This window comes from Plutella xylostella, chromosome 24 (assembly GCF_932276165.1).
Source record: "Plutella xylostella chromosome 24, ilPluXylo3.1, whole genome shotgun sequence".
Lineage (NCBI taxonomy): Eukaryota > Metazoa > Arthropoda > Insecta > Lepidoptera > Plutellidae > Plutella > Plutella xylostella.
Genome location: NC_064004.1, coordinates 5,472,533 through 5,500,012, shown reverse-complemented (window position 1 = coordinate 5,500,012; position 27,480 = coordinate 5,472,533). Strand labels below are relative to the sequence as shown.

Genomic DNA, 27,480 nt, shown 5'->3' with positions numbered 1-27,480 from the left:
AAAATTATTTTATTTCTCATTTAAACTTTATATTTCTATGTACACAATACCATCTAAATAACTAATATAAAATTAAAATTAAACTAAAAAGAAAATGCTGGCCAGATCGCTGCCACTGTCGGGTAGGGTACCCAAGACGCTGGCCGCGTTACCCCGCTGTATAGCGATGCTTAGCCTTAATCTGAAAACTGAAGTCGCTATGGATCGGTCACATCCGAAGAACCGATAACCGGTGTGGAGACCACGGATATGCGAGTAGGTATATAATGTAGACAATAGGAGTAGGTAGTGCCTGCAGGAGGAAGGGCGACAACACAGTTGGCGCTCCTTGGGAGATGCATAAGTCCAGCAGGGGATTATTAAGGACTGATGATGAAGATTGCGACTCAATTTAAATTGATATAAGAAGGCTAGCTTATGGTTGAATATTTTTCCAGTTTACCTTCGATCTCGACGGGCGGCAGGTCGGCCACGTCGGCGTGGCGGTGGCGGCGGAAGCTCTGCGTGCGGCGCCGCGTCGTGAACGACGGCGTGCGCTTCGGCGTCTTCGTCGACGACACCTGCACACGAGTTAAGGACATAGGATATAAGATTTAGGCGACAGCTGTGATCATACAAACCACTTAGTTTGCCAGTATAAAAATGTGATGTTGATACGTAATTAACAATGCATGTAGTTACCTGCATGCTCTCGGCGCGCTTGACGGCGCTGGGCAGCGCGTCGGCCTTCTGAGCCGCCTCGCTGTCCGCGGCCGGCGCCTCCACTGGGGCCGGGGGCGGCACCGCCGGGCTCTCCGCCTGTGTACAACAAGATATTTATTACTTTACAGGACTCAATTACACACAAAAACACAGTCAATAATGCTTATGTATTGAATTGAAATTCGTCAACAACTTTTAGCCATGAAACATTTTCTATCATTCTCTTGCGTTCGCTGCTCGTTCTCGCTGGTTCAGTCCAGTATATGCAGGTATGCGCGTGACTGACCTGCGTGTCGCGGCGGCGCTCGCGCGCGAGGCGCTCCACCTCCTGGCGGCGCAGGGCCTCGGCGCGCTCGGCGGCGGCGCGCGCCGCGCTCTCCCGCCGCGCCGCCTCCTCCTCCTCCTGCTGCTGCTTGAAGGCCGCCTCCACCTGTCGGGTACAAGTGCTTATGATGTCAATAAAATTGTATCAATACCGGTTAAGACTCGAAATTCACAACCTATTGTCAAATGATTGCTGGGCAGAGGGAGAGACTCTAAAACACTACAGAAAAATCCGTATTGGGCACACCTCATCCCCTCTGCAGCCGCCTTTGTAATCCTGCTAGTAGTGGTGTACTCACGAGCGTGATCCGCTTGAGCGCCTCGAAGCGGTCGCGCTGCGCCTCGATGGTCTCCTCCAGGTCGCGGTGGCGGTTGATCATCTCCTCCACCTGCGCCAGCGACTCGCCCAGCTTGCCGTCGCGCACCAGCGGCACTCTGCACAAACACGCACATTACTTGCAACTCAGAAATTAATTTCACAAATAACCACAAAATTGTCAACGCTTTCTTTGTTGCTTGGAACCTGTAATAAATATCCAGCGATGCGTGACCATCGTAGTATGTCGCATAATGCCGGCTAGTTTGACACGCAAACTTGTAACGCAAACTTGCAGCGGGTTAACGAGTGATTAGGTAGTGTACCTGGTGGAGATCCAGTGGTCGAGCGCGTCGGCGTCGCGGCGGAAGCAGAGCGCGTCGAGGTGCGTGCGGTACAGCGCGGCGCGCAGCCCCCACGTGCGCGCCAGCAGCTCGCGCCGCGCGCGCAGCCCCGCCATGCGCTCCGAGATCTCCGCCGACATAAAGTGCCCCTCCGACACCAGCTTCTCGCCTGAGGGGAAGACGCGACAATTATTAGGTTGGTTATACCGACAATAATCCACACAATGGGATACTTGATCCCCCATGCTAAATGTACAGATCCTGATAAGTCTAGCTATCATGCCATTGTTATTGCACGCTGCTTATACAGGATGTCCCAAAAGTCAACGTCATCCCTTAAAGGGCTGATAGGTCAGCTCATGAGAGGCCAGAATATCACAATATGACCTTAGTAAAAACTCGATAATTTTCGAGATATTGACACTTTTATAAATTTGCTGAAAATCGACACCTTGGATCAGTTTTTTGCGTGCCGCCGGTACAAAAATCGATATTGTTAGAATTTGTTTGGTGTTGCATCACCCTGTATAGCCCTGCTATTGATCGCAGTCAAAAAAAAATATCGAGTAATGCTGTATGTTTAAAAAAACACGGTTTTCAAAGTCATAAAAGGTAATCGTATTTTTTTATAAACAACTTTGACTCTACATACTGTAAAAACAATATACCACGCAAACCTGGCACCTTATTTGAAAAGATTGCTCATTTAATGCAGTTTCCAAAATGGTATAAAACGTTGCTATTGTTTCAATTAACAAAAAAGTTATTGCTATTTTAGTACAAAACGACCTCGATGTAAAATTGTTTGAAGGAAATTTATCTGACTGAATTTATTAAGGGTAAGTCATGTTGGAATGAGTAAAAGTAAAATAGGTGGTGTGGCCGGGAGTGGGAAAAGAGACGACGCAAAAATAGCTAAGAAAAAACTTACCAAACTCTTATAAAACATATTTTGCGTTTTTTACACCTTATTTAAAAAAAACAAACATTTATTGACTTTTATTTTTATTTCTCAAAATTATAACACCACATTATTATATAAAGTACATAATCAGCAAAAAATAATACTCATTAATGGTCATAATCATAATTTTGAGAGTTTGGTTTTGTTTAACAATAACTTTAAAATGAATAACAAGTAATTAGAGGTAATGTTAATGACAAACTGATCTGTCCCTTTTTTGGATACTGTGGGTGTACAATGTACATGTGTAAGCGTTTTACTTGTACAATAGCACACATCAGCACTACTCAGGAATGTACGTTACCATGCGCTACATTTATGGGGAATGTGGAGTTGCTATAGTCCACTTTTTTCGAGAAAGATACTCAAAATGCGTATTTTTTATTAACTGTGACAACGTTGTCTCTTTTCCCACTCCCGGCCACACCACCTATTTTACTTTTACTCATTCCAAAATGACTTACCCTTAATAAATTCAGTCAGATAAATTCCCTTCAAACAATTTTACATCGAGGTCGTTTTGTACTAAAATAGCAATAACTCTTTTGTTAATTGAAACAATAGCAACGTTTCATACCATTTTGGAAACTGCATTAAATGAGCAATCTTTTCAAATAAGGTGCCAGGTTTGCGTGGTATATTTTTTTTACAGAATGTAGAGTCAAAGTTGTTTATAAAAAAATACGATTACCTTTTATGACTTTGAAAACCGTGTTTTTTTTAAACATACAGCATTACTCGATATTTTTTTTGACTGCGATCAATAGCAGCTATACAGGGTGATGCAACACCAGACAAATTCTAACAATATGAATTTTTGTACCGGCGGTACGCAAAAAACTGATCCAAGGTGTTGATTTTCAGCAAATTTATAAAAGTGTCAATACCTCGAAAATTATCAAGTTTTTACTAAGGTCATATTGTGATATTCTGGCCTCTCATAAGCTGACCTATCAGCCCTTTAAGGGATGACGTTGACTTTTGGGACACCCTGTATAACGGAGGAATCATTAAGGCCTACGCAGACACCTACGACATGGCGAGGGATTTTGACATCCAGTCAGAGCGCACTAGCCTAGCCGCTTAGAAATCGCGACATTCCATCGCCTTTACTATGCTAGACGGTTGGTATTTTGGTTCGCTGATTTTTTTGTTGCCATCGTGGTTGGTAAATGATGACGCAAAGTGTTGTCACTGACCGTCGGCGTAGAGCGCGTTGAACTCGTCGTCCTTGGCTTTTATCTCGGCGTGGATGTCGTCGTGGCGCGCCACGAGCCGCTCCGCGCCCGCCACGTCGCGCGCCAGCTCCGGCGCCGTCACGCGCGCCAGCGTCTCGTTCGTCCACGCACTGGGGGTATACAACCAACGTCGTTAACAAAATATTTACAGAATCTAAAATTACAATAAGTCAAAGAACATTATCTTCTTCGGTATTCAAAATCTTTGCTTTGGTCGGATAATTTCTTTAGTTTTATATACGCTAAATTAGGTAGATGTAGTGGTACTCACAGCAGGTCGTGGTAGGTGGAGAAGTGCGCCTGCAGCTGCGTGGCGAGCTCGAGCTGCTGCTGCTGCTGCGCGGCGCGCTCCGCCACGCGCTGCAGCGCCGCCGACACCTGCTGCAGCTTGCACGACACGTGCGACTGCGCGTCCGGGAATAACTCGCCCAATCTATAATGCAAAAAACAGTGTTCAAGATAAAAAAAAAAATCATGCGCTTCTGTTCATTATGAGCGTTTTTTGCCTAGTGTATTTCGTGACATTTGTTTGTCTCCGAGGCGTGTGCAGCTCGCTGCTCAGTACTCACTGCTGGGCCTGGTCGGCGAGGCGGGTGTGCTGCGTGCGCACGGCGGCCAGGTCTGCGCTGAGCGCCTGCAGGCGGCGCCCGCGCGCGTGCAGCTCGCTGGCGCGCGGCGCGTCGCCCTCTAGCAGCGCCTCCTTCTCCAGCACCCACGCCAGCGTCTCGTCCGCCGAGCGGTCGAACTCGTGCACCTGCCGCGCGCCCGCCAGCGCCTGCAACACAAACAAACCCCAGTTATGTAGAGGAGATTCCGTAAGGATACGCAATATTCACATTGTTCAATGAATGAGCGAGTTCGCGTACACCCACAAAATAGACTCTTTCGGATGCCGCTGTTCTCAGGTGAACTCGTTGATACACTAGACACTATATCTGTCTAATATAGTAGTGTTGTACTGACCTCCTGGCGGGCCTGCGCCAGCTCGTTGAGGTCGTCCCACAGGCCGCGCAGGTCCTCGAGGCGCGCGCGCACGCGCTCCGCGTCGCCCGCGCCCGCCTCCAGCAGCGCCTGCCCCGCCTCGCACACGCTCTCGATGCGACCCTCGTTCGCTGCAACACACAATATGCTTTATTACGGGTTTACATTCATATTTACCTTATAGGCCATTTACTAAAATGTATCTACGTCTTGAAGTACTTTTCGCTGTAATTAATCAATGAAACATAACGATAAGGCAAGAAACATAACTAAAACATCAAACTGACAATACTGTGTACTACACAATGCATTGAAAATATTACGATAAAAGAGCAGTGAGCGCGTATAAATAGCTTAGTGACATATTCAAGATGACCTACAAATGAATCATTTCTGCGCAGTGGTATTTTAATTTTAATTTTAATTTTCTTTATTTGGAAACAAACAGCTTTATAATATTTCACTTATAAACTAACATTAAGTTTATACACAAGCCAATAAAGTTTCACAAAGAATTTAAACATTAAAACAAAACATCAGTAACTTATAGTAGGTACATATAACAACATGATTTTACTTATAATCTAAAATTACATATAGTAAGTTCACCTTTGCAAATTTTATACGTAATCAGTTTTTAAGGTAGGTACTCATTATTTTTTTCTTATAACACAATGGTTTTTCATGAAATAGATCAGCTTGCTTATGCAACTTATTATAATTCTCGCAAGCTCGTATAACAAAGCGATTCTTTGTATAATTTCTACTACAGTTCTGTATCACAAAAGCCTTTTGATGACGGGAATTGTATTTACAATATAAATATATTCTACTGAGTAGGTATGGACTATCGACGTAGTGGTTGATAATCTTGTAAAGAAACATCTGGTCTCTCATTTCACGACGGTTTTCGAGTGATAGAAAGCAACTAGTGTCAAAAAATTTAAATTTATATTTTAATCTTTTTATGAATTTATTTTGAATTCTTTCTATGTTGTATATATGATTTAGGTATTGAGGGTTCCATACCGTAGACGCGTATTCAAGAACGGATCTTACAAATGAGTTAAAAAGCAAAATAAGAGTGTTCGGTTGTTTAAAGTCTTTACTTTGTCGAGATGAACGCCTAGGTCTCTCACTTCGGTTACCCTTCTTAAACTTTTATGATTAAAATTGTAATCGTATAAAATATGGTTTTTTTTCCTAGTAAAAGATATAACGCAGCACTTATCGATATTAAGAGAAATTTTATTAAGTTCGCAGTAATTTAATAGATTGTTCAGATCTGATTGTAAATTATGACAGTCTTCTATTGACTTAACTTTAATAAATATTTTGGTGTCGTCGGCATATAATAAAGAATCTGAGTTATTTAATATATTTGTTACGTCATTAATAAAAATGTTGAAAAGAAGGGGACCTAAGTGGGAGCCCTGGGGAACGCCAGAAGAGATAGGAATGAACGACGATGTATATCCCTTAATAGAAACCGCTTGCGACCTATTTTTTAAATAAGAAACCAACCATCGCAGAAGATTACCGTGTATACCGAATAAATCTAGTTTTTTTACTAGCAGATTGTGTGATATTTTATCAAACGCCTTTGAATAATCGGTATAGACGGCATCCACCTGAAATCCTTCGTCCAAAGCATTCAATACACTATCAATATATTCACATAGATTAGATTCAGTGGATTTTCTGTTAATGAAACCATGCTGGGAGTTTATTAAATACGGTCTAACTGAGGGAAACATAACATCATATATAATTTTTTCGAACAGTTTAGGAATAACATTGAGCTTAGATATGCCTCTATAATTGCATACGTTGTGCTTATCACTGTGATGTATCTGTCGTATTACTATATCAATGTGTGGGTAGGTTGCGCCAGTCGTGAATAAATGTGCAAACGATCAACTGTGTTTTACTTCGCTAGACTTTAATAGAACATTAGAACCACTAATATATACTATTTGGCGACGATTGGAAAAAAATTGGAGTGCGTGACTGTTTTTGTCAACATGTCGATTGGGAAAATCGGGGAATTTGACGTGGAAAACGGGAATTGGTCTCTGTACTGCGAGCGGCTCCACATGTACTTTGAAGCCAACGCAATCAAAGAGGACTTGCAATTGCCGACGTTAATCGCTGTGGTGGGTGAGGCTACGTACGAGCTCATGGTCAATCTAGTGAGTCCTAAATCTCCTAGTCAACTGAAACTCGAAGAGCTGGTGAAGGTTGTTCAAGATCACCTGCAACCTACGCCTTCCATACTGGCGGAACGGTATCGATTTCGGCAAAGACGGCAAGAAAGTGGTGAGTCAGTCATACAATACGTGGCGGTGCTAAAGAAACTGTCTAGATTCTGTGACTTTGGTAGTGCGCTGGACGATAATTTAAGAGACCAGTTTGTGTGTGGTCTATCTATGGACGTAATTCGTCAAAGGCTGTTCGCGGAGGAGAAAATACAATTTTCTAAGGCAATTTTCATTTCATTTCATTTATTCTTTCACAATAATACATTGTATTTGAATGTCACACAATAAAATTACACAATGATTATAATAATGCAATACAAAACAAAATACTAAAATAATACAAATAATAAAAAAAAACAAGTCAAAATAGGTCATGCACATGCAAGTTAATAAATTCGTCAACTGAGTAGAAGCACTTTTCCAACAAGAAGGCACGTAAAGAATTCTTAAATAAAGTTATTTTGTCAATTTGTTTCAAGTCAATTGGTAGTTTATTGTATAAGAACACAGCCTGATATCGCGCACTATGTTCCGCAATTTTGAGTCTGGCGCTCAGAGAATTAATGCGAATATCTCTCCTCCTTGTTTTATTTCGCGCTTCCTTAAGATCTGCTGATTCGTATCTGGGTAGATTTTTTGATAACTTTGTGAGTAGTACAAAAATATACAAGGAAGGGGCAGTTAATATTCCTAACCTCACAAAGTGTTCCCTACACGAGTCCCAGGGTGGAATCCGGACCATTGTACGGATGGCCCGTTTCTGGATTGTAAATGCTTTTTTCATGTTGTAGTCATGACTCTGACCCCAAAACATGATGCTGTACCTCAACCTGGATTCAACTAATGCGTAATATACCATTTTAAGGTTTTCCAAAGTCAGCTCGTCTCTTAAAGTTCTGAGAGCATAGCATGCCGAGCTGATTGAACCCTCTATTGCGGTAAGTTCCTGCTTCCAGTTTAAAAACGAATCTATATTTATACCTAAGAACCTAACTGTCTCCACTAAACCTATCTGATCTCCGTCAAAATGAATATTAAGGGTGTCCTCATTCCTAGCGGTGTTTCTAAAGAGCATAGCACTAGTCTTACTTGGGTTAAGATGGAGTTTATTGCAACTAAACCACATCTTGAACGCATTTAGAGCAGCAGTAACGTTTTGGTTTAGGGTTTCAATATCGTCAGCATATAGAACAGCATTAGTGTCATCCGCAAATACCACCAGTTCTATATTTGGTATATTGTTGTGTATGTAGGTTATCAGATCGTTTGTGAAAGTTATAAAAAAGAGTGGTCCCAGAATTGATCCTTGTGGAACACCTCTTGTCACCTTACTCATGTTAGATTTAAATACCTTTTCCTCGCCAGTTTCTTCAAATTTTATTTCAACAAATTGATATCTGTTTTGAAGGTAACTTTTAAATATCTCAAGAGCTTGTCCTCTAACTCCATAGTGATCTAGTTTGTCGAGCAATATTGTGTGATCCACTGTGTCAAAAGCGGCACTCAGATCCAGGAATAGGCCAACAACCTTTTTCTTGTCATTGAGTTTTTTGACGATGTCATCTACTAGAGAGTCAATGGCATCACTTGTACCTACACCTTTTTGGTAGCCAAATTGTCTGTCATTTAATACTTTGTTCAAGTTAAGATGAACAGTCAGTCTGCTTTTCAGAAGTTTTTCATAAATCTTTGATAAGGTTGGTAGTAGCGAAATAGGCCTATACTTCTTGGGGTCAGTTTTTGATCCCTTTTTTAAAACCGGTAATATTTTCGCAATTTTCAGCTGTTCTGGGAAAATTGTATGTTCCATGCAGTTATTAAAGAAAAATGACAACGGTTCTGCCAATACATCGATATTTTCTTTCACAATATTGATTGGGATTTCATCAAATCCAAACGATTTCTTATTTTTCATGCTAGCTACTAATTTGACTAACTCTGCCGGTGTAACAGCTTTAAGATACATACAGTCTTCTGTTCTTACCGTGTTGGTTGTCAATATAGTATGAGCTGCGTTAAAATTTTCTGTGGTAGCAATTTCGCTATGATCAAAAAGTTTCGAAAATGTGTCCACTACAAGTCTTGGGTCATCAGTAATTCTATTTTCAAGTTTTAATGTCAGCTTTTTTTCATGTTTACATTTTTTTTTGTTACGATGTTTGTTAACCACGTTCCATATTGATTTCGATGAAAATTCAGTTTTTACAAGTTCTTTTATGACAGTATTCCGTTTTAGACTTCTAATAACTTTACGGTATTGGGAAATATAATTATGCTTGTAAACCAAAATAGAAGCGTCGGTATTGGATTTATTTCCAGAACTTAAAAAACGCTTCATTTTACTGGAGACCCTTATGCCTTTTGATATCCAACGATTTTTGTTCTCAATATTTGAGTTTATTTTTCTTTTACGTTTTGGAAAGCTGCAATGGAATATTTCAGTGAATTTACATAGAAAGCCATTTACACCTAATGCATGCCAGTTTTGGTTTAAAATTTTGTCTCTGAAAGTGTCTTTGTTTTTTTTACAATAAGTTCTTTGCTCTTTGTAAATACCCTGATTATTACTAAATTTACTATTGTTTGATGACACGAGTGTAGTTTTGTAGGTGCCAGAAATACCTGCATGTCCGTCAGCTAGATTATTGTGGTCAATTTCAATATTAGTTATGTCATCAGTGGGTAAATTAGTCAAAAAATTATCAATACATGATAGTGAATTATTTCGAATGAACGTTGCTTCGTCAAATAGTGGTCGAAAATTATAACATGTCAAAATATTTAAAAAATCGTTTTTGTATCTATTATTTGTCAGTAGGTCTACGTTAAAATCACCCACAAGAATAACCTTCTTGCTGAAAAAGTGTTCCAGCAGTGATTCCAGTTTAGTAATAAACTCAACAAAGTTTTTTTCAGTAGGTGTGCGGTACAAGCACAAAATTATTAAGTTTGTATCATTATCTTTTACACCACATAATTCAAAACTGTCAATTTTGTACATCTTTTTACAGATTTCTAGCTCTTCACATTTACAATTTTGGTGAGCTAATATGAGAGAGCCACCTCTAGACTTAATCCCTCTAGTATTGCATGCGGCCATATAGTAATGGTTCATGTTAAAAAGCGGTGCCGAGAATTTATTTAAAAAGTGTTCAGTCATACATACATACATAGGTTGCTTGTCTAGACCGCTAATATATAATTCAAAATCATCCTTTTTATTAGATATACTACAAACATTTTGATGAAAAATGTGAACTTCTCTATGTAACTCTTTAGAACATTTTTTAACGTTAATCATCGGCTCAGTAGTGCAAGTACTAGCGAAAAAGCTTATCACCATTGTCATTAGCACTTTCAACAATCTCATTGCAATTGGAGTCATCTAAGCTTAGAGCGTTGTTAACAGTTTGAGTACCTTTATCTGCACTACTTACATTACTAGCTGATTTAAATTCTGTGTAATTGTGATGATAACATTGTTTGAGGATTTCTCGTAACAATACTCTACATTTTATCAATTTACTATTATTCCGGATACCAGCAGCCTGGAAGTCGACAAAGGTGGCGTGGTTGAAGTTGTTACATATTAAATTTATGACGCTATTGAGCTTAGCTTCATTTAAAAACTTACTAGTACATATTTCACCAAAGATAACATTTGTATGTTGAAGCATGTTGAGGTAGTAATACAGAAAGGACTGAAGTTTCAAAGGGTTTTTGTCAATTGATTTCGTGATGATTATAATATAATCTTTTTTAGTAAAGTCTCTACAATTGTGGTCACAACCTTCCATGATTTGGTCCAAAGTAGCATTTGGTTTGAGGAATGAGCACACCTTGAATCCTCCTCCTAGCAGATTTTGTAGAAATGGTCGCATACCTCTCCCCTCCGCATCAGAGAACAGAGCAACTCTTTGCCTTGTATCAGGTTTTGGGTCCAGTGTAGGCGATTCTGTTAGACGGATAGTGGCCACGTCATCTTCGGGCCGATAAACTTTATTGTTGTGAGTAGGCATCTGTTTATCTTTAGGAGAACTTGTCTTAAATGATTTCTGTAAGATATGGTTGTTTGTTGGAGTTGCCGCTCGACAATCTGTTAGGAACTTTGCAGATCGGCACGTGAATTGATTCGGTGACGTTCTAGGGATTCCGGATTGCACATTTGTCGGTCTTATTCTTCTATACTGCGGTGATAAATATTTTGTAGGGGTGGAACTGTTTAGATCATCTATTCCCAATGATTTATATATTTTAAGTTTATTTTGGCAATCAGTTATTTATTTCTTCAGCAATGAATTTTCCAAATTTAAATTATCAATTTCTCCATTTGCAGTTTCTAGTTTTATAGTCAAGATACCAATTTTTTCTATCAAATCCGAATGTTCTTTGTTGTCATATCCCACAGTTTCGGGCAAGCTCTGATAGCTAATGTCAAGTAAGGATTCATTTCTATTAACCGTTGTATTATTTACTTGTGTCCTTCTTATAGTGATATTATCACAAGAGTTATTCATTGTAGCTATTTCTTTATACCACAAATGAATATAATATAGCACATAAAAAAAAAAAGAATGTGATCGTCAAGGAATTGAACCAGGGTCTCTTGGTTGTGAGTATGCGCTCTTAGCCAGTGCGCCACTTAAGCTGTGCAGGTTTAAGCGAAAAGCCAGTACAATATAAACCTCAGTCGGTGAGTTACTTGATCGATTAGGTAGCTGGTAGTTTCTATATAAAATAACAGATGTCACCACTGATATTTTTAAAGTCCGGATCACTTCACTTTTTGTCCGTTAAAGAATAATATTTGAAATTTTAACACATTAAAGGCTGCTTTATTGAAAACTCTTATTTTCAGTTTTTTACACTCAGGTTCCGTTATGTTTGGAGCACATTGAACGTTTTAGTTGTAAATGAATTTATCACTTTTTATGGAAAATAAGATCCACTCACTAAAATCCCTTAATTTTCTATAGTTCACTGAATTTTTGGCGTATAACGATATGTCACGATATTTAAGCCATTATAGTTGTATATATGTCACTTTAACTGATATGTAAGCACTTTTACTATTTTTAAATAAAAAATGTTTACGATGCTTTGTTTACTTGTATGCGCCCTCTGGCGGAAACCCCCAATATCATTAGCCTGTTCATTAGAGGCAGCAGAAAGTGATGCGGCAGCTGTGGAGGTCGGGTCCAGGACGCCAGGGGGCGCCGCAGCGGAGGCCGCGGTGCACAAGATGGCGGCGTCGCGCAGCGCGGGCGCCGGCTCGGGCTCGGGCCGGAGAGCGGGCGGCGGCGGGGGCGGAGACTCACAGCGGGAACGAACGTCACAGGGCACGGTTGTGTGCGCGTGTTGCGGAGGCAATAATCACGACAGTAAAGTTTGTCGCTATAAACGACTCAAGTGTGGAAGGTGCAACGTGGTGGGCCACTTACGAAAAATGTGCCCTGGAAACCAGCAAGGGGGTGGGGCATGGCGTGGTGGCGGGCCACGTGGAGAGCGCGCGGGCCATGGCAACAATGGCGGAAGGCGGGCTACATCGAGTTACGCAAATTTCGTGGCGCAAACCGATAGCGACCACTCGGAGGAAGAAGAACCGATGTTTCAAATGGCTCTGAGATCATATAAACCGGTAAGCATGCCTGTTACGGTTGATGGTAAAGAATTAATCATGGAGATCGATACGGGGTCATCTAGTTCATGCATAAGTAAACAAACTTTTGAAACAATGTTTAGTCATTTAGTGTTACAACCGAGTGATATCGTGTTTAAATTCTACGATGGAAGTCGCTTACGACCTTTAGGTATTATAAAACCCGAGGTTGAATATAATGGTTGTAAAAAGCAATTAGACTTGTTTGTTATTGAAAAGGGTGTAACGTCGTTAATAGGTAGGTCGTGGTTAACTGAACTGTCTGTAACTATACCTACTTTCGGTAATTGTAATGATCAGGTACATTTTACTAGCGAGTGTAAACAATTGAATGATATTCTCCTCAGACATAAAAACGTACTGGATGGCGGACTGGGCCGCTACACGGGCGGCACGGCGCGGCTGCGCCTGCGAGAGGGCGCCGAGCCGGTGTTCTGCCGCGCGCGGCCGCTGCCCTTCGCCATGAGGGAGAGAGTGGACCTGGAGCTCGATGCCATGCTGAGGGACGGCATCATTGAGCCCGTGGATTGTTCAGATTGGGCTACACCGTTGGTACCGATCAACAAAAGTGATGGTACATTGCGCTTATGTGCCGACTTCAAGGTAACTTTGAACCCCGTATTAATGATCGATCGATATCCAATTCCTAGGATGGAAGAGTTATTTTCATTTGTTAGTCGTATACCTCGAAATCAAAAAATCCTTGTAGCTTTTCACCTATTCGCATTTCGCCGCGATAGCGTTTTTTGTTGTAGCGTATAATATCGGTAGTATATTTTGTTACTAGCATATATTTTTAACAGATTTTTACAACAGTAGCAAATTTTTATGTAGCATGTATTATCAATAGCTTATTTATTAAGCTGCATATATTTTGAATAGCAAGTAAGTATTTTATGTCGCATCTTATTTGGGTCGCATATTGTTGTAGTGTAAAAGAAATATCGCGATATGTACCTAATAATGCATTACAAACAAATATCTATCAAGGTGAAAAGCGACTACAGTGAAGACAGGCAGGAAAGTAAATCTAATATGATTTTTTCAGACAATTGTCAGTAGCGATCAAAAATTATACTAGAAGAGTAAAAATCTATTCAGAAATTTTGATATCGCGGCGAAATGCGAATAGGTGAAAAGCTACAAGGATTTTGTGATTTCGAGGTATACGACTAACAAATGGTTATTTTCTGACCTGGCCGGAAGTGAAAAATATTCAAAAATTGATTTTTCACAGGCATATAATCAAATTTGCCTGGATGATTCTAAAGATTTAACGATTATTAATACCCATAGAGGGTTGTTTAGGTATAACCGTTTAGTTTATGGTTTAGCTTCATCACCAGGTATTTTCCAAAGGATTCTGACAAATCTTTTCAAAGATGTTCCTAATGTTAAAGTATTTTTAGACGATATTTTAATTTATGGGAAAGATCAAGAATCACATTTAAAGTCGTTAAATGCCGTGTTCGAAATATTAAGTCTTAATGGATTTAAATTGAAAAAACAGAAATGTGTTTTTATGGCGGATGAGGTGGTCTACTTAGGGTTTATCATTAACAAAAATGGGGTAAGACCGGATCCTAAGAAATTAGAAGCTATTAAAGAAATGCCCACACCTACAAATGTTACGGAAGTACGAGCGTTTCTAGGTATGGTAAATTTTTATGCGAAATTTGTAAGGAATATTAGCGACATTCTATATCCGTTGTATAGGTTGTTGAGGAAACAAATGCGTTGGTCCTGGACGGACGAGTGTGAAATGGCTTTTCGTAAGGTGAAAGAGGTCCTGTTGAGCAGTGAGGTGCTGGCACACTACGACCCGGCGCTGCCGCTGGTGCTGACGTGCGACGCCAGCGCGCGCGGCGTCGGCGGCGTGTTGTCGCAGCGGGACGCCAGGGGGCGCGAGCGCGCCGTCGCCTACGTTTCACGTAAACTCAATGACGCAGAAACTAACTATTCGCAAATACATAGGGAGGCTTTAGCTATTATATATTGTGTGCAAAAGTTTCATCAATATTTGTATGGGCGAAATTTTATTCTTAAAACGGATCATAAGCCACTGGTCAGCATATTTAGTTCGAAAATGGGTGTACCCTCGATGGCTGCCAGTCGCATGCAAAGGTGGGCAATTATTTTATCTGCGTATAACTACGAGATACAATATGTTAGAACAAACGATAATGGGGCCGACGCTCTGTCAAGGTTACCGGTTCACGATTCAATTAAAATAGTTGAATCACCTGAACAATCTTATCTTCATTTTGCGTCGGATGCGTTGCTCTTAGACAATAACGCGATTAAGAAAAATACAATACGCGATCCAATATTAAGTAGGGTACTTAGCTTCATTAGAGATGGTTGGCCTACAACAGTGGAGATAGATCAATTAAAGCCTTATTATAATAGACGGCATGAGCTATATGATGAATTAGGGTGCGTAATGTGGGGTCATCGTGTCATCATACCGCAATCGTAGACGTAGATCTAGGGGTTCAATGGTTTGCCCAGTAGAATCATGTATGGATGATACGAGAGAGGTCGAGCAGGCATCGAGCTCACAGGTTCAGCTTCCAGCAGAGGCTGGTGGGGCGCCTTCGGAGCAGGGCCCGCCGGCGAGCGAGGCTCCGGCCGCGGCGGGGGGCGCGCCGGCCGCGGGGGCAGCCGCGGGCAATGACCCGACACCTAGCAGTAGTAGGTACCCAGTCCGAACCAGGAAACCAGTAGTTAGATATGGTTGGGGTGAAATTGATTAGGCTCGCTAGTATGTACTTACAGTTAACAAATAGGTATACTTAGGTAATTAATAATAAAATGTAATCATAAACATTAGTTTCATTGTTGTTATCATGTTATAACTTTATTGTTTTCATTAAATAACAATACTTATTGTAAGACAGTGTTAAGATGTAATTTCGATCATCAGTATTAGTTAAAACGTATCTAATTAATGTACATTTAAGTTTGTTTTGTCATTAATTTAATAAGGTCTTGCCACAGACCATAACACTACGGTTTCATATTATAGTTGTTTATAAATCATGATCTAACTACTATGATCTGTCTACAATAATGTAATTTAAAATAAGTAGTTTTCTTTATTGGTATTGTACAAAGTACCTACTGTCTTATCATTGTATTCCTAACAAATCCCTTTGCGAGTAGGTAGGTATAAGTACTTACTATTGTTATTGCTGTTCATTTCAGAGATCTAAGTACTTACCTATATTTATATTATGTATACCAACCAACATGAGGATTAGTGATAACTTGATAAGTGTTATAGGTATTAGTCTTAGTAATTAGTAAATAAGGGTGAAGGAATGTGATGTATCTGTCGTATTACTATATCAATGTGTGGGTAGGTTGCGCCAGTCGTGAATAAATGTGCAAACGATCAACTGTGTTTTACTTCGCTAGACTTTAATAGAACATTAGAACCACTAATATATACTAATCACCACCTCCTTTATAAATAGGTGTTACAAGAGACTGCTTCCATTTTACTGGAACTACGCAGGTATCCAAAGACATTCTAAATAAAACAGTAATTGGGGTTGAAAGTTGACGATGGCAGCGTTGCAAAAATAATGGATGAAGACCATCAGGCCCACATCCCTTAGAGGTGTCTAGCATTTTTAAATATTTTTCAACTAGATCAATGCTTATATCCACAGAGCAAAGTATTGTGGTGTTGTTAAGATAATTCTTATTGTCAGGAATATTGTCAGCAATTTGGTCCTTTTCGAAAACTGAATGAAAGAATGTGTTAAAAATGTTAGCTATTGATTGGCCGTCTAAACCCATAGAACTTTCACCAAAGTAAATTGTGTCTGGGATTTCATTAATACTTTTTCGTGATTTTATGTATGACCAAAAATGCTTTGAATTTATTTTTATATTATCTTCCGCATTTGAAATAAATGCGTTAAAGCAATCCTTTTCTAACTTTTTTTGCATCCGGCGCAAGGAAGAGTAGTTTTCGTAGTCGGATAGCCTGTTGTATATTTTCCATTTTTTATGAATTTTATTTTTTTTGTTGATAAGGCTAATTAAAGGTTTTGAATACCACCGCGGATATTTCATTTCATTACGAACAACTCGTGGTATTCAATTACATGCTGTACAAGTAGTTATAGGTACCGTGTATCTGCTGCAGGAAGTAGTCGAAGGCCTGTTGCAGCGTCTCCACGTGCTCCACGTCCAGCCCGTAGTCCTCGCTGGCGGCCGCCGACATCTGCTCGCCGAGCCACGCCGTCGTCTCCAGGCACTCCTCCACGAACCTGCACACAGTACACAAAACGCGTCAATATACATACATACACACACATGCATATGCACTCACGACTGTAATCCTCTCGATTGAGAGGACTAGGCCTTATTCATTACGCCACCACCGCTCTACAACACTAGTATAACTTACGAAGCGATATAAAGCCGGTACTAACCAAACGTGTCGTTTAAAAGAAATCTTATTTTAGCATAAGATAAAGATAAAATACTCTTTATTGCACACAAAAAGAAACAGTATATTGGTTACTTAAAAAAATGTTTTAGTATTCATTGTAGTGGTAGGTACGTACTTGAAGTACTTGAGGCTGTGGTCGAGGCGCTGCTCGCGGCGCGCGCACAGCAGCTTCATGTCCTCGTACTCCTTCAGCACGGCCTCCGCCGCCGCCGCCGCCGCCAGCTCCTCCGCGCTCGCGTTCTCCTTCTGTTATCAACAACAATACGTTACAACAAGTACGAAAACATTGGTGCACTGGGGGGTCACTCTATATGACGAAAAAACAAGTTTCGAAGCTCTGCTGCTGCGAGCCACGACTCTACCTCGTTGTATTAAATGTGCCGATTGCATTTAAGCTTCTTCGTTCGTCAGCTCTTCGTTAAGTTCGTTCGTTGTTCGTCGGTATAGAGACTATAGAGTATAGAGTAACCCCCTATGCGGTGACGCTCTTATGTGGCTGTCGGCACTAACCTGCGCGAGCGCGGTGGCCTGCTGCTGCAGCGGCTGCAGCGCGCGCTGCTGCGCGGCCAGCAGGCGGCGGCGCGCGTCCAGCTGCGTGGCCAGCGCGTGCACGGACGCCTCGTCGCGCCCCACGTCCGCCGACTCCAGCGCCGCGCGGTGCCCGCGCAGCTGCTCCGTCGCCTCCGCGATCTCTGACATCAACTGCACGGGAAATACAGTTTTAATACATTTTTGTACATTCATGTCATTTATGTTGTAGGCTTATAAAGCTTCTCTTCTGCAAATTTACACTTCAATATCCCTCTAATACAGTAATAGTAAGTTGAGAAGCGAAGAAAAAATTGGTCTGGAAAAAGGAAAATCAGCTAGTAAATAAAAATAAAGTATTGTGTCATGAGCAATTTGTAATGATGAGAAACGGCAGACTCCGGTACAGACCTGCAGCGTGGTGAGGTGCGCGGCGAGGCGCGCGGTGCGCGTGGCGGCGCGCGTGGCGAGCGCGCGGTGCGCCAGCGTCACGCGGCGCGCCTGCTCCTCCAGCGCGGCGGCCGCGAAGTGCCCGCGCCGGACCAGCTCCGCCGCGCGCCCGCACACCGCCGACACCGACGCCTCTCTGCAACATTACACACACATAAGTTTTATTCACATATGGAAAAGCGAGACTGGTGATCATGATTATATACCTAGTGAGTAAGTTTCATGTAATATGAAAAGGAAACTCTACTAAGATAAACAATACGGTAGTACACGGTACCTGGCGTTGATCTCCGCCTCGAGCTCGAGGTGCTTCTTCTGCAGCGTCTGCGCCTCGGCCAGCGTCGCGCCGCACTCCTCGTTCATCACGGCCGGCTCACGTTCCTCCAACCTACACAATTATACAAAATACTATTAATAAACTACCATATATTTGGCCTTGGGCTCTATTCCCAACACGAATTATATATAAATGCGACTGGAAGGACTGGCTTATATCAATGTGTAGTGTGGTGGTGTAAGTACTGACCAGCGCAGCTCGTCGCCGGCGTCGCGCTCCCAGCGGTACAGCAGCGCGGCGTCCTCCAGGTTGTCCTGCCGGATCTGCAGCGGCTCCTGCAGCTGCCGGTATCTACAATACAGAAACCCCAATTAGTAACAAGTCTAGCGATCAATTGAAAACTTCTTGCTTCGAAACGTTGCCATGCTGTCGGTACGTTTCATGATGAGTCAGTCTAAAGCTGCGTACAGACCGGCCCAACGACAGCCCAACGATGGATATTTATCATACATTATACAGGGGCAGATTGCAGCAACGAAGGTCAAAGAAACCCGTTCGTTTGCGTTCGTATGGCCGGTGTGTAAGCAGCTTAAGGAGACCGTCTCCTGTATGTAAATCAGTGATTGAGGTGTATTACGCACCTGTCGTTGGCGCTGGTGGCCTGCTGCAGCAGGTCGTCGGCCATGAAGTGCTGGTCGGCGGCGAGCTGGCGCGCGTTGTCCGCGAGCTGCGCCGCCGCGTCCGCGCGCGCCGCCACCGCCTGCGCCAGCCGCGCGTGCCGCTTCAGCAGCGCCGTCACCGACGACAGGTCCTTGCCTGCACCGGAAACAGTTTTATTATCATTTGAACACATTAACAGCCTCGCATTGCTATCAAGTTACTGACAAAGCATATTTTTTTTTGCATGCTAGTTCTGAAAAGTGAGATCCATTTATGCTGCCATATTTCTAACCTATCTCCAGTGATGGCAGTCATTCATCCCCATTCAACAGAATCTCTTCTGTACTATTTTATGAGTGCACCTACACACTCTTGGACACTACAATCTATAGTAAAGATTGGGTGCAATCGTCTAAAGTCTATTCTTTCATCTCAAATACAGATTTACAAGTATAAATTCGCAGATTTTATTCAACAAGACATTTGCACTAGTCAAATTAGTATCTGAGATGAAAGAATAGAGTTTAGTGCGGTGGTACACTGACCGTGGTCCTCGCTGAGCAGCTGCGCCTCCACGTCGTCGAGCCAGGCGGTGAAGTCGTCCAGCCCGCGCAGGAACACGCGCGCCTGGTACGCCTCCTGCAGGCGCGCGCGCCGCAGCTTGCACGCCGCCTGCAGCGCGCGCCACGACGCCTCCAGCTCCTCCACGTGCCGCGCGATCTCCTCCGACGCGTAGTGCTTCGCTTCTGCAGAAATAAATAACATTTATAATAATTAGTGGGTACGGGGTGCCGCTTGTGCCCTTACACCTGTACGCGGGAGGAGCTCGTAGAAACATAAAGACATGTAAATGACGTAAAGAGATGTTTTATGACAATGGGTAATGGTCCGTTCGTACCGATGAGTTCCTCGCCGTGGTTGGCGACGTCGTCGACGCGGCCCTTGTTGGCCGCCAGCTCCGACTCAAACGCCGCGTGCTTCTGGATCTTGCTCTGGATGTTCGACAGCTCGCTGCAACAGAACAACGTCTAGATTAGTCATGAATTACTAACAACCCAGAAAACACTACGGTTCCTGTTGTCACATATTTTTAGAAGAAGAGTCTCTCATGTGTAGAATATTATTATAGACATATAAAGTTCCTCTTCCCTTAACCTCTAGAATGCCGTGTGCCAGATCTGTCCCAACCCCCCTTGTCTGCCTAGTGACAGATCTGTCCCAAGAGCACTTCATCGCGATTTTTGTGATTTTAGTTATTTATTACCATCAAATAGAGTATGAAATCACCTGTAATTTATTCTATATGAATGAAACAACCATCGACAACATTTATTGAGTCAAAAACTTCACTTGTTTACTAATTACGCGAAATTCAAATTTTGGTACCTTGAACAGTCCTTGTACTCGTGACTGTTGGTAATAAAATAGTGATTTCGTATAGAAAAAACGTCAAAAGGTAGGTAAATACTATGTTTTCTTGTTATTTATTCAATTTTGAAGGTATAGTGATAAATCAATAGTATAAAAAAATACAAAAAATCGAGTTTTTATCGATCTAAAATTGTACCGGATTATTGCCTGAAGGGTGCGTAACTTTGTAAACTGATTTCTAGACTGTTATGTAAAAACATCAATAAATAATTTATTTCATTTATACAGATAATTTTATTGATAATACGTATTTATATCGGTTTATTCAATAAATAGCCAAAATATTAGAGAAAATCAATATTTATCAAGGTGCATCCAAAATTCACACACACACATACGCAAACAAAATGGCTGCCGCTCGTGTATGTACACGAAGTGCGTTGGGTTGTTATACAGCGTGTTTTATTTTTTAGGATCATCGCTTTAGTGAACGTGAAGTTTAGGCTCTTTAGAATGATATCGATGTGTAGATGAGTATGAGAGGGTGATCACCTGTCCTATTTATATAAATAAATATATGTATTTATTTATAGTATCATATTTGTTGAAAGTAGGTTAACAAATAAGTAAATATGATTCAGTAAGTAACTTACGTTTAAGTTTTTATAATTTAGAATGCTAAAATACGAAACAATATAAAAATATTATCATTCATGTTTTATTTCATCAAAAGTGAACACCCTTGATTTGGGACAGCTCTGGCACACGGCGCACTGGACCAAGCTGTAGTCACGCACACATGCACATGTACAGAAAATTGAGTCTTTTGAAATAAAGCAAATTATAGTCAGTTTTCAAAATATAAATTATGAATCTATTTCCTCTAGAGTTTATACTTTATTGATATCAGTTGATAGCTATATAATCTCTTCAAGTAATAAGTATAAAAAACCTGGATTGAAACTAAAACTATATTGAAATAGAGGTATTTTTCTGTGATGGGTGCAGTTTCAAGTAAAAATCTGTAATCAATGACCTATAGAAATCAAATAAAACTATTATGACCAATAAAATTCATTGTAACACGTTCATTAGCTATCTGACAATAAATTACAATCGATACATTATTGAGTACCAAACAATAATACTCAAATATTCATATAAATGTGATTCCCGCGCGGGCGCGCTCTACTGTCAAAAAGCGCCGGCAGACGGCAGTTACATGTGTGCGCGGCTGCTCGGCATAGGAAAGGTTAATCCTTATTTATCTATGGAAGCGACCCTCACTTCTTGTTTTAACATTACTTCAGTGACTATCGAAGACCTTCGGGAAGCTTAGATCTATCTGGATACGGTGTAGTTACCGGTAGTTCTGGTCGTTGGCGTGCTGCATCTGCAGCGCGAGCCACTCCCGCTCCAGCGTGAGGTCGCGCATGAGCTGCTGCAGCTGCTTGGACTGCTGCAGCATGGCGCCGCGCTTGGCGCACGACTCCTGAACGACGAAACACAAACATGTCAATAAATGTTGCTGTGAGAACAAGGAGGATGACCTGACCCGTTAGCATGAATTTTCATCGTGAAAGTAAAGTAGAATTCATCGAGTAATTTTGTATGAAAATATAAACAGCGCCCCTGGCGGTCGGTAGCAGAACTAAATTTTTCCTACAAAATTCATCGAGTAATTTTACTTCACGTCCACGATGAAAATTCATGCTAAGGGGTCTGGTTTAAACGTAACCTGGAAAGGGCTATTCGTATTTTAAAAAACTAGTCTAGACGTCATCATATACATGTAGAACAGTATAACCTGTACCAGTGTTCTGGCAGAGAATATCCAGTACTATTTAACTCCCTGTATTTTAAGGTAATACCTTGTTGATAGTGTGACAGAAAAGCTGCTGGTACTCACATGTAGTTTCTCTGCGCGGGCGAGCAGATGGTCGGTGCGCGCGCGCGCGGGCGCGGCGGCGGCGTGCGCGGGCCCGTCCGCCGCCAGCACGCGCGCCGCCAGCTGCCGCAGCTCCTCCACCTTGCCCGACTGCGACTCCAGCAGCTTCGAGAACTCCGCGTGCTTGCGGATCAACGTCTCCACCGCTGACCACAAAAACAATCATTAATATGGGCGCAAAAAAACATATTTGAAACTATATCATGACTCCATAAGAACTTTGTAGGTCACTTCTCTTTTTGCTTTGGGCAACTGAATTATTCATTCACGTTATTCCAAAAGTCGTAGAACAAAGTTGGTCCTCACTCACATCGTGTAGGCTCAAGAGTGAGTGCGACGGAGAACTTTTGTTACGTCTTACTAGCGCCCTGTGCTACAGAGCCAGGAAGACCCCCTGAGTCTCTTTCGGATTAGTATAGGCAACTCCCTGGACATATGAATGCTGGTAGTGGCTTACCGTCGAGGTTCTCCCCCAGGTCGTCGTTGTTGAGGAAGGCCTCCTTGGCCGCGAGCCAGTCCTCCGTCTGCTGCAGCTGCTCCTTCAGCAACTGCAGCTGGTGCGCCTGCCGACACACAACATGGAGATTAGTATTTGCGGAAACATAACATACACTGCTGGATGAAATTAGTATATTGATTTGATTTTGTATTTTTGTGGTGGATGTGGATCGTGTCGTTCTACATGATGATGGAGGAATTTCCTTATTGACAAAATTCAGACTAGAAACAGCTGATTAGTCTGCAGAAAACATGTGGGTCACCGTGTAGCCTTCATATGAGTTGTTATAATGATGCCCTCCAGGAATATACAGATACGGCGACTGCGGCCCATTCGGAAGGTGTCTTCGGTGCGCTGGATAACTTAGTAGTGTATGAAGTATACCTGTTTGAGTTGCTTGTGCCTCGCGGTCCAGGCCTCGTCGAGCGTGGCGCTGAGCGCCTGCAGCCGCGCCAGCTTGTCCGCCAGCTGCTGCTGCTCCGACTGCGCCTGCGCCTGCGCCGCCAGCGCCGACAGCGCTTTTTGACGGCCGTCGATCTCCGCCTGCAAGCAACACATTTAGCCAAAAATAGACAAGCTAGTTTTCTACTGAGACAGTATGTGACATAAATCTAGAATCATTTAATGGTTAAAATTATCCGTTGTGTTTGTAATTATGTCGTTATTACTCCGTTATCCTAACTAATATTATAAATGCGAAAGTAACTGTGTCTGTCTGTCTGTCTGTCTGTTACTCTTTCACGCCAAAACTACTGAACGGATTTGAATGAAATTTGGTATACATATGGTCTAGACCCTGAGAAAGAACATAGGCTTCTTTTTATCCCGGAATTCCCACGGGAAAACTTTTTAAGGCGAAGCGAAGCTCGCGGGAGCAGCTAGTAGCATATAAAATCGTAAGTTAGCTTATGTGTCAACCAAACTTTAAACAACAGCAGCTACTTGGTAGTGAGCGTCACATACCTTGGTCTCGTTGTGCTGGTGCAGCGCGGCCTCGGCCTCCGCCACGCTGTCCACGGGCTCCGCGCTCGCCATGCGCTTCACCGTCTCGCTCACCCACGCCTCCAGCTCCTGAGGGACAGAGACAAATTAGTACGATAATATTTATCATAGTATCACGTTTTATGAATGGTTATTTGATAGTGGAATAGAATTCACTATTGGTGATGGGAGTCAAGGAGGAGTCACAAATCTAGGATGAAAATATTTGATCTATAAATGGATCTATTTGAAGAACACCAGTACAAACCTTGATGCTATCTTCGAACTTGTGGTGAGCAAGCGCTTCGTCGAGCAGCGCGGAGCGGCGCGCGGCCAGCGCCTCCAGCGCCGCCCAGTCCGCCTCCAGCAGCGACAGCTGCTGCTTGATCTCCTCAGCATGCTCAGGGTATCTGGACGGTGGCGTTTCAAAGGCATTAGAGATATAAATAAGAATATAAGACAAGAAGACTAAGATTAAAAATATAAATCAGTGTTGAAACTAAATACAATCCCAACTGAAACGGTTCGTATGCATCAGGATATTCAGGATCGTTCTTCTTAGCGTGTCTGTGACAGAAGAGTGCATCTAGCTTAAGTTATGTGACCTAAACGGTAAGAAGGTGAAACGATTAAAACAGAGTTAGTTTAGTTTGCTAACTGCTCAGGGTGCGTGATGCGTAGAAGCAGGTACATACTTTTCGGTGAGCTGTGCGGCGTGGTCCGCCATGGCCTTGATCTTGTCGCGCACGGCGCAGGCCTCGCTGGCGCGCGCGTCGTGCTTGCGGCGCAGCTCGTGCGCGGCCTCGAGGCATGCGCCCACGTCGCGGCTGCTGAACGCGCCCGCCTTCAGGCTGATGCGCTCCCGGGTGTCTTCCACGTCCCTGTAGATAAACATCAAATATTATGATCCTTTTCCATTAAAAAGAGAGCCTACGGAAACTATATACATAGCAAGGTAGACAGATAATTCTTTATTGCATACAAACACAGAAATTACAATAGAATATGCACAACATAGACGGTACAAATTCACACGGCTTTATAATTTTAGCTAATCACGTGGCCAAATGGGCATGGCTAACTCATTTGTCGTCCTTGTCTTTTGTAGGGAAATGTGCGACAAAGAGGGCGCTTTGCTACGTCTTCTCCCCGAATAGGGTATAGTACAAATGGCGGCCTAATTACTATGAGTAATTTTTTCCAGACTACCTCGGAGGAGAGAAATTATACAAAAGAAATTTTATATACTGTGGAAGTGATGAATTCGAGACCTTGGTCATGATTTTCATCTCATAACGACTTTAACCTCTAGAATGCCGTGTGCCAGATCTGTCCCAACCCCCCTTGTCTGCCTAGTGACAGATCTGTCCCAAGAGCACTTCATCGCGATTTTTGTGATTTTAGTTATTAATTACCACGAAATAGAGTAAGAAATCACCTGTAATTTATTCTATATGAATGAAACAACCATCGACAACATTCATTGAGTCAAAAACTTCACTTGTTTACTAGTAGCGCGAAATGCAAATTTTGGTACCTTGAACAGTCCTTGTACTCGCGACTGTTGGTAATAAAATAGTGATTTCGTATGTAAAAAACGTCAAAAGATAAGTAAATACTATGTTTTCTTGTAATTTATTCAATTGAGAAGGCATATTGATAAATCAATAAAATAAAAAATTACAAAAAATCTAGTTTTTATCGATCTAAAATTGTACCGGATTTTTGCCTGAAGGGTCCGTAACTTTGCAAACTGTTTTCTAGTCCGTTATGTAAAAACATCAATAAATAATTTATTTCATTCATAAAGATAATTTTATTGATAATTCATATTTATATCGGTTTATTCAATAAAAAGCCAAAATATTAGAGAATATCAATATTTATCAAGGGGCATCCAAAATTCACACACACACATACGCAAACAAAATGGCCGCCGCTCGTGTGTGTATGTCGCAGCCGGATCGTATAATCCGCCGTATTACATTACGGCTGGCCGCATTACAACACAGGGCCGCTTTGTAATGCGGCGTATCAACGTTTAGCCGGATTGTCATTTCAATACGTTCTTCAATACGGCGGCCCACGTTTAGCCGCATCGTACTACTACTGAATTGTAGGGTAACCATGTCCATACTTAGCATGACATAACAGGTGAAGGAATTTTGTGATCATAATAGAGTAAATATATCATATGGACTTCCAAGTATCAAAATACTGTTCATGGGTAGGTACTACTCGGATTGTAGGATCTTCGGAATTATTATTCTTCATCATCAACATCACTTCTGGACGTAGGCCTCTCCCAAAGCACGCCACTGGATGCGATCTACAGCTTTCCACATCAAATCATAACCAGCCACCTTTCGCAAGTCGTCACCCCATCTAGCCTGAGGGCGTCCCACACTACGTTTGCCTCGTCGCAGTCTCTTCAAGATCAAATAACCTTTGCCGGCCACATTTATATTTTTTGACCCAGTAGTATTATCTGGAAATCCGCCGACCAGCAGAATCCATGGTCACTTTAGCTGATTGATGTGCGTTATAACTTTTGTACGTTTTTCACTGTACCGCATTGATCGGAATAGAAATTATTTAATTTCACGTGAAAATTGTTCTTGAAGTACTGTTTACTAGCATATTTAGCGATTTCTTCGTTTTAATCATCATCAAATATCTGTATCCAACGCCATTATTGTTGTTATGTCAAGCAGCGCCACGAGTGTTACAAATCAAAACTAAAATCTTTCAATGCGGCGGCTAATCTCTCGCCGTATTACATAACGGCCAGCCGTATTGAATGACGTATGATGTCGAATACAATCCGGCGCATTTTCATTCAGCCGTATTCAATACGGCTAAACGTTGATCCGCCGCATTGCAAAGCGGCCCTGTATTGTAATGCGGCTAGGCCTCATGTAATACGGCGGGTTATACGATCCGGCTGCGACATGTACACGAAGTGCGATGGGTTGTTATACAGCGTGTTTTATTTTTTAGTATCTTCGCTCTAGTGAACGTGAAGTTTAGGCTCTTTAGAATGATATCGGTGTGTAGATGATTCTAAGATGGTGATCACCTATCCTATTTATAAATAAATATATGTATTTATATGTGTATATATTTATAGTATCATATTTGTTGAAAGTAGGTTAACAAATAAGCAAATATGATTCAGTAAGTAACTTACGTAAGCAGGGTGTCCACTCAGAATGCTCCTAAAAATTCCCTGACTTTTCCCTGACTTTCCCTGACCGTTTCAGAAAATTTCCCTGACCAAATATCAACATATAAACCAAATTTAAGTAATTTGAAGACAAAATCTTGATTTCAAAGTTTTACATTCATTTGTTTGACACTTATTATAACTTGACTGCGTAAAATATGTACACAGGGTCGGCAAAAATGGTGCATTAATAGGGAAGTATAGCACTTAAGACACACTAACGTTGTTCTACTTCTAAATATTATCCAATCTCCATGATTTTTTAGGATATTAACGACACAAT

The 27,480-nt window shown here is 41.8% G+C and overlaps 1 protein-coding gene across 1 annotated transcript in view; it reads right to left on the bottom strand.

Annotated features, from left to right (window-relative positions):
- LOC105383365 (spectrin beta chain, non-erythrocytic 5) overlaps positions 1–27,480 on the bottom strand; it is a 94,194-nt gene that overhangs the window by 6,000 nt on the left and 60,714 nt on the right. The window contains exons 54-78 of the mRNA XM_048629868.1: positions 24,667–24,852; positions 24,240–24,381; positions 23,954–24,061; positions 23,375–23,533; positions 22,949–23,054; positions 22,453–22,637; positions 21,908–22,035; positions 20,071–20,183; positions 19,718–19,918; positions 19,154–19,328; positions 18,762–18,863; positions 18,513–18,623; positions 18,197–18,371; positions 17,768–17,959; positions 17,373–17,503; positions 16,933–17,072; positions 4,852–5,000; positions 4,458–4,663; positions 4,160–4,321; positions 3,850–3,998; positions 1,669–1,855; positions 1,326–1,461; positions 989–1,132; positions 682–798; positions 443–560 (exon numbers count right to left, since the gene is read on the bottom strand). Coding sequence (XP_048485825.1) covers positions 443–560; positions 682–798; positions 989–1,132; positions 1,326–1,461; positions 1,669–1,855; positions 3,850–3,998; positions 4,160–4,321; positions 4,458–4,663; positions 4,852–5,000; positions 16,933–17,072; positions 17,373–17,503; positions 17,768–17,959; positions 18,197–18,371; positions 18,513–18,623; positions 18,762–18,863; positions 19,154–19,328; positions 19,718–19,918; positions 20,071–20,183; positions 21,908–22,035; positions 22,453–22,637; positions 22,949–23,054; positions 23,375–23,533; positions 23,954–24,061; positions 24,240–24,381; positions 24,667–24,852 — 3,722 coding nt within the window. The remainder of the gene's footprint in view (positions 1–442; positions 561–681; positions 799–988; positions 1,133–1,325; positions 1,462–1,668; positions 1,856–3,849; positions 3,999–4,159; positions 4,322–4,457; positions 4,664–4,851; positions 5,001–16,932; positions 17,073–17,372; positions 17,504–17,767; positions 17,960–18,196; positions 18,372–18,512; positions 18,624–18,761; positions 18,864–19,153; positions 19,329–19,717; positions 19,919–20,070; positions 20,184–21,907; positions 22,036–22,452; positions 22,638–22,948; positions 23,055–23,374; positions 23,534–23,953; positions 24,062–24,239; positions 24,382–24,666; positions 24,853–27,480) is intronic.